General features: G+C 30.5%; 1 protein-coding gene across 1 annotated transcript; it reads left to right on the top strand.

Moving 5' to 3' along the window:
* The first annotated feature begins 2432 nt into the window (after nt 1-2432).
* LOC144563788 (RNA-binding protein involved in heterochromatin assembly dri1-like) lies at nt 2433-4565 on the top strand. Its single transcript, XM_078313242.1, has 4 exons — nt 2433-2525; nt 3221-3530; nt 4086-4156; nt 4257-4565. The coding sequence occupies exons 2-4, from the start codon at nt 3235-3237 to the stop codon at nt 4268-4270; spliced, it is 381 nt and encodes a 126-aa protein (XP_078169368.1). The 5' UTR covers nt 2433-2525; nt 3221-3234; the 3' UTR covers nt 4271-4565.
* Nucleotides 4566-7966: the final 3401 nt, after the last annotated feature.

Raw genomic sequence — 7966 nt, 5'->3', positions numbered from 1 at the left:
ATCCTTCATTTTTAAAAATTGCCGTATCGCCGTATCCGTATCCATGCAACATAGCTCTAAAGTATATATCGTGTAAAGGGTATATTTAATTGCAAAATAAGAATAGCTAGAATAGTTAAATAAAAAATAACTATTGTTTATCTTATTAGAAGTCAAACCGTTCGACAACAAGGGATTAAACCTCCTTAATGCTTACTTCGCTTTATTTAGCTTCCTTAGTCGCTTAATCATGTCGAACATCGATTCCTTAGCATGGATTAAGAACACCTCTTTTAGCCTTCTTTTGTCCGAATCTTAATCCTTTGCCCATACCTTAAAGCACCTCTACCTCTTTCTTTAGCTTCCTTAGCTTTCACTCACAGATTAAGACAATCAAACATCGGTTCCTTAGCGCTCCTTAAACTCTTAATCCTTCATTCTTAATCATTTGTTGCCGAACGACTCTAAGGAATAACCTATTATAATAAGACAAAAAGTTTAGATTCACTATTCTAACTATTCTAACCAAACCAAATACCGAATATGCTATTTCAAATAGTCTAATCCCAATAATAACATATTCACTATTAGATTGGCTTGACTTCCGATCTTTACTAACAACAAAAATAAAATTAAGCACTATCGCAGGCCTTAGGTCCAATTAATGTAAGAGAACGGCTTAGTGTTTAATTTACATCAAAAAAATTAGTTGCTATACCAATGAATTAAAAGTTGTAATGAATCGTTGGAAAATTTATATTCTCTTTCCGTACTGTTTGTTATATGAATTATGAAGCCGAAAGTTATAATACTCTGATTTCTTTGTTTACATATTGTAAAAAATGTCAAATTACTATTTAATGAGAAGCTTCACGCATTTTGTATATATCAGCTCCATCATACGAGTAAAGAATACATTTAATTTTTATTGTACATCTAATTAATTTTTTAATGTATTATGCAAATAAATAAAAAATTTAAGATAAATTGTCAATTATTTAGGTAGGTTCTTTTTATTTTTTTCCTTTTCCTTTTCCTTTTCCTTTTTTATATTATTTTTTCCTTTCTAATTCTTACCTTTTCTTTTGTCTTTTTTCTTCTCTTTTTGGTAACTTCTTTCTTTTATTTTTCTAACTATACATTTCTGATGTCCCTTAGAAATGGAATTTGAAGACATAGTCTCCGTCTTTCTCTAAAAAATAAATAAATATATTAAGATAGAACGTGATAAAATTTAAATCAATTTAAAATTTAATTGGTCATTAAATCATCATAAAAATATAATTAGTACTCCATTATTTAAAAGTTTAAACTGCTGGATGAAAGACTAAAACAATATTTCATATTGTTACAAATTTAATAGACGCGTTAAGTAACAAATAAGAAGTACTACCATAATTTTAATTTTTTATTTAAACAACCATTTTCAAAATATCAAAATCAATGTACTTAAAAGTTGAATACATGCTAAACTACTCAAAGTCTCAAACTATTCAATAATATATAACATGAGAAGGAAAAATTAGAGTCAAAACTAAGAACTTACCAATTTCATTGTTAATTAAGGCATCCATCAAATAAGGAATTATCCAATAATACCAATTTCATGCCGACCTTATTAATTAATTTGTCTTTTATTTGTACTTTTATTATTATTATTATTATTGCTGCTGCTGTTGTTGTTATTATTATTATTATAATATTAAGTTTTTTTTTTTTGAATTCATACATGTGTGAATAACAAATTCAAAGGATCAAAACCCACATGACAGAACCTATATATGCATGATTTATTGCCTCACTATTCCAAGCCGTTATGATGTATTAATATAAAGTTGATTGATAGTCAAATCATGTACCATATATATAAATAAACTAAGTAATCCTGATCAACAATTGCCGTAAAGTACACAAAAAATGCAATCAAGATAATACAACACATGCCTTGGGTTTGGGGCCAATAGATCCACCTCTTAATTAAAAGATATTAATGTTATACATGTTATGTATGTTACTAGGTAAAGCCATTTTCAAATCTGCAAATGGGACCCTCGTTTCTTTCTAAAAGAGACAAAAATCTGCAAATGGTCTTGGTTTCTCATTCCAATCTTTGGTACCCCTTTCTCTTTCTCTTTTTCCTCTTTTAGTTGTCTTTAGAGATTAGAGATTCCTTTTGTTTAATTTACCCCCCAATAGAAAGCAAGAGAGAGAACTTGGCCGGACCTCCACACCACAGCACATGTACAACAATACACCCACATCAATTATTCTACTATTATTTACGACAACCTTGCTTGGAGAATTCAATCATATATATGAACCATCCAATCAAAGTCGACACATCAGCAAGGTGAAATTGTTGTAGTAAAATATGAGTGTGGAGGAACCCCTCTATTATTGTAGGGTCCTTGCTTTTTTCTACTATAAAATGCCTCTACCTCCGTTCATCAAACAAATGCAACTACACCTTCGCAATATTACTAGACAAGAAGTCTCAAGTGTAGTTTTCAACTAACCTTTTCATAACCCTGCCGCATCAATTTTTGGTACTCTCTCTCTCTCCATTTTTTTCTCTCTCTCTATGAGCGAATCTTGCTCTTAATTAGACGATTGATAGTGTCTCCTACATAAAAGATAAAATAATAGTGAGATCAAACCAATGTTTTCATGAAATGTGTTGGTTGATATTGCTAAGATTCTTATTAATTATTATACATATGTTATGGGGGGATTAGTATCTAATATTCGCATTTCATATGATGAATGTCATTTATTTAAATTAATACGTTCCAGTCAGAAAGTATAATCGAGTTTAATTGTTTTGCCAAAAATGAAAAACTGAAAAGAAGAAAATCAACTTTTGCAAATTAATTACAATATATTAACCGTTGTTTTTTTAATTTTGTATCAAACGAACTCTAACTTTTAATTTGACGTGAATATGTTACTTTATGAATAAGACAATTAAAAAGAATATTAATCATTATATATTGGATATCATTATGGATCTCATTAGATTCGTCCTTATATATTGTGTTTTCTTTCTTTCTTCTTCTCTGGTTATTAATATGTATCATATAAAACAAAAACACCTATAAGAGTATCATTAATTACCACCTTTTATTATGTTCTGAAAGTACTCACACAGTCGCTTTCATATATCATGATAGGTATCATTAATTTTATCTCTTTTACATACAATAATACACATTTATTTTCTTAACAAGCACATATAATATAGGTCAACTACTGCGAATGAACAAGAAACCAGGTGACTGGAACTGCGGGTCCTGCAATTACCTCAACTTCAGCCGCCGGGAAATGTGCCAGAGGTGCGCGGACCCTCGCCCCGCCTCTGCATACGTTCCGCCAAGCAGCGGATCTGGCCACACCATATCCGTGTTGCGTGGCGATTGGTATTGCACTTGTGGGTACCACAACTTTGCAAGCCGTGCCAACTGTCTCAAGTGCGGTGCCTCCAAGTCAAACCCAGGCGGCGGTGCTAATGCCGAAAACCGCCCTTTCCTTCCTGGAGACTGGACTTGCACTAGGTATGTATATATATATTTTGATTAGCATCTCATTTGCATGAATAAATGCGTGTTATGTGTGTATGTATGTGTGCTAATAAGATTTTAGAGTTAAAAATATAATTGTCAGTACTAAGTATGATTACATGTCTGAATAATAAGCTTACATTTATTAAATTCTTAATGTGACATAATAAAGATCTACCTACTCAGGTAGGTAAGGCATGCACATATATATAGTTCTCCTTTCTGCACAGTTTAGATGTAATCTCAACTTGAAAACCATTTGATTGATCCTAGTTATTGCTTACTTTCTCTTGTCTTTATCATAAATGAATTGCAAATTTTACAGTACTATAGTACGTTTGATAAATCATAAATATATTGGCAAATTATAAAGAATAAAAAAATATATTGGCAAATTATAAAGAATAAAAAAGTGTTATTTTTCTTGACCCTTAATGCATGTGTACTTAAAATTTAATGGCTAAATTCAATTATATATTCAAGTAATTCAGTTGATAATCCAATTTGTATATGATATTTAATTTGATTTCTACTCATTTAATTAATTAGGCCAGGTTGCAACGAGCACAATTTTGCTAGCCGTACAGAATGTTATGGTTGCAACGCTCCTCGTGAATCAGGTAAATTTATTAAATGAAATACATTTTGTTCTTCATTTAAAAAAGAATCATATATCCATAATTTCATTAATCTAACAGCTTTTAAATTATTTTGAGGCAGGCAAAGAAAATTAAGAGAAGGCAAACATTGTTGGAGAGGCAGCAAAGGAAATTGAATCATGCTCAATTTATATATAATGTAATAGATAAAAATAAAACTGAGGCTTGTTCCTTATATCTCTACCTTAAAAAGAAGCTTATTTTGTAGCTTAACAGTTTTGGCGTAAGCATCAAATGAGCTTCATGTACCCTAGCTAGTATAAGCTGGTTAATTAAGACTGCCTTATTTATGTAATTTTGGTCAAAGAATTGTTGAATTATGTCTGAGGTTGTTTTGAGTATTTTAATTAAGAAGGTTTTGACCGTTAAACAACCTTTTCTTCACAAGAAACCTTAAATTAAACTCGTCATTTATTAACCTAATTAAATTGATCTGGGGCTTAATTTTCTCTGATGTGTTGACTGATCTTCTCTGTCATAAAAGGATGTATGCTTACGCAATGAATGGCGTCCCATTAAAATAATGTATTTTTTGCATGATAGTGAGCTCAGAATGTATATTTCTTTCCTTGCAAATTCTGTCTTGCTGTCAGTACGTATGTCTTGGTTTATTATATTACTTTATCATAAGAAAATTTCTGGAGAAAAATAAGAACGACATGATAGCATATATAGTGTTCAGCTAGCAATAGTAGAAATGATAACCTCCATGAATGTAGCTTCATAGAGGATCATCGTTGCTCCATGCATGCATGAGTCGTGACAAAAAGATAGCTTCAAATTTAAGAACAAAAAATTGTCTTACACTTGTAAAAGGCGTACAATATGATGCTAAATAGGATGTTAATTTGGAGAGTAGTCATTGAGTCACACTTGAGCAGGGAGGCAATTGCCACTTCATAATTTAGAAGAATTCAAAAAATATACCAATTATACTAATTGAGCTAGGCTTGGAAAAACATAAGCCCAATTGAGGGGTCGGAATCAAAGCCCAATTAATCTATGCTAAGAAAAGAAAAGGTAAAGATTTCAAAGCCCAATTAGTCTAGGCTAGAAAACTGGGAAAATACAAGGTCTGGATTTCAAAGCCCAATTAGGGCATCTTTTTTTTATTTTTTATTTTTATATATATCTTTGTATCTATATCTAATTATATCTTTCCATCAATCAGTCCATTAATTACATCATTTTCCTAATCTCTGCAACTAGATCGATAACCAAGTATATACCTATGTCATATTAAGCTAAAGTCATTGAAAAAACCCTTCAATTTATCCTATTTACAGTTCCACAGAGAAATAGTCAAGTAATATACCAATGTATTTTTGGGCTAAATCATCAAGAAGAGATGGCAAAAAATAACATAAGAAATGGACAGCAAAAGTGTGTGATATCCTGTATCTATGGCATGAAACAAACTTTGTCGACAGCAAAGAATGAGTAAAAACATAATAAAAATACTTAAATGCAAGTTATGGTAGCAGCTGGGTTGATGGGGAAATAATAATTAGTTCGTGCCATTTGAGCAGAACAAATCAGTTGTACAATATAAGCTGTTGATAGGGGTGTAAACTTACGGAGCGGATTCGGATACGGATAGTAAACGGATATCGAAATTTAAATCCATATCCACCTTAAACGGATACGGATACGGAGCAGATAATCAACGGATACGAAATGAATAATTGTCTGATAATTGAATTATGCACTTTAAGATATAAAAAAGTGACTTGTTGACTTAAAACAATGACTAAAACCAATTTAGCAGAGACTAAAAATATATTATATTCACGGACTAAAGTCTTGAATGGAAAATAATGAAGAATGAAGAAATGGAGGTAAAAAGGAAAGGAAATTGCGTTATTGTAGCACCATCACTAGCAAAAAAAGAGATTAAATTGAAAACCATATCGTATTATCATTTATACCACAACCAAAATTGAAATGAATATGGTATAATATATAACAACTTCTATCCAGAGCAGTAAAGTTAAAACTGGTTGGGAGTAATTTCGGATCCAGATAATTATGGATACGGATATTTATCTTCATAAAATTATTTGTATTCGTATCCGCCATTTTTTCACCATATGCAAAAGTTATCCGTATCCGTATTCGCAATTATCCGGATTTGGATAACCTCTGGATACGGAGCGAATTATCTGTATCTGTTTACACCCCTAGCTGTTGAGCATCCACACAGGTAAGGATATATATATATATACTAGTATCATACCCGTGCGTTGCAACTGGGATATATTATAAGAAACAAATATATCAATGAAAATAATAATTATCTAAAAATTAAGACACATGTTAATAGAAAATTTATATGATTTTGTATTTTTAATTAACTTTAATCGTGATCTCTAATAACAATTTGATGATGTGATGATTCTTTATTTTTAAGTACCAATAATATCAAATAATAGCTCGATTCGAATCTAATATCAAATATCATACAACAATTCAACATTGACATATAATATGATATAAAAAACATAAATAAAAAGTGTTATCATGTGTATGTATAGAATATATATATACACACACATATTATAAGAGAAATATATACTTACACACATTCCAATTTTGTATTCTTCTTTTTCTTCTTCTTTGTTTCTAATTTAGAATACACACACACGCACATTGATATATTATATATTGAAAATATATTTTAAATTGCCCACACCAATATGTATAGAAACAAAGAAAGAGAAATAAGGAAATAAAAAAAAAATTGATTTCCATTATGATCCGTATAGAAACGAAGAAGAAGGAAACAAAGAAATAAGAAAAATGGAAGGTGGAGTCTTCTCAATTGAAGATGAGAAATATAGAAACAAAGAAATAAGGAAATGAATAAATATATCACTAAATTTCAGAATTTGTTCAATTTTAATTGTAACATATCGTGTGGCAGCACATGTGGTGAGTATACTTTTAACTAAATTTAGACTATTATACATAAAATAGATGCATTTAATCAAAAGAAGACAAATTATGTAATTGGAGGGCTGAGATCAAATCCGAAGTTTCATCTTTCAATCCTAGCTGTTGGCGGATCAGACACCCAACGTGCTTAATAATAGAATGGAGATATATATAGAGAGAGAGAGAGAGAGACAAAGGCTATCATACATTGCAATGCATAGGCATTTTTGTGCATTGGACTATAAATCACCGGATTCGAAGTCCAAATAACTGATCCAAACCGTTCATCTTGTTCTCCATATTAATAAGTGTTTGGAGACCAAATTTTATATTTTTTGGAATTTTCTTACTATTTATTAAGCCACTTTGAAAATCGGTAATCCAACATCTTTGTGTAAACGTACAGAGCGGATTCGAATCCATTCAACATATGATGTGTTGCAAAACATGTTCTAAACACACAAAGCTGTTGAAAGATGACCAACATGAATCAATTCAACATATGATGTGTTGTAATTAATTGTAAATACTGCGATAAATTTTAGGGATGTTTATTTGAGTGTTTATGTTGCATGCACATGGTAACTTTTATATGGATTAATTAATTGTCACATGTCCATTACGACACTACCAAAGACTTGGGATGAAAACATGATTTGTTCAGAACATGTTTATTAGTTGAAAGTTAGTTTGACTCATTTCTTTGTAACCTAACCAAGATAATTGATAATTGATATTATAAATTTAGTGTCTAATAAAATATAGTGAATTAATTAGTCAAATCAAAAGAAATTGTTGCATATATATGATGTGTTGTAATTATAAATAAGGAGATGA

Source organism: Carex rostrata, chromosome 13 (genome assembly GCF_964058835.1).
Source record: "Carex rostrata chromosome 13, lpCarRost1.2, whole genome shotgun sequence".
NCBI classification, from domain to species: Eukaryota; Viridiplantae; Streptophyta; class Magnoliopsida; order Poales; family Cyperaceae; genus Carex; species Carex rostrata.
Note: the sequence above shows the minus strand (reverse complement) of the source record. Positions and strands in the feature narration are given on the sequence as shown.

Excerpts from the sequence above, each read along its gene's own strand:
- LOC144563788 (XM_078313242.1), top strand. The coding sequence starts at position 3,235 with ATGAACAAGAAACCAGGTGACTGGAACTGCGGGTCCTGCAATTACCTC. Across the intron at positions 3,531-4,085 it reads GGAGACTGGACTTGCACTAG|GCCAGGTTGCAACGAGCACA; the intron begins GTATGTATATAT and ends TTAATTAATTAG.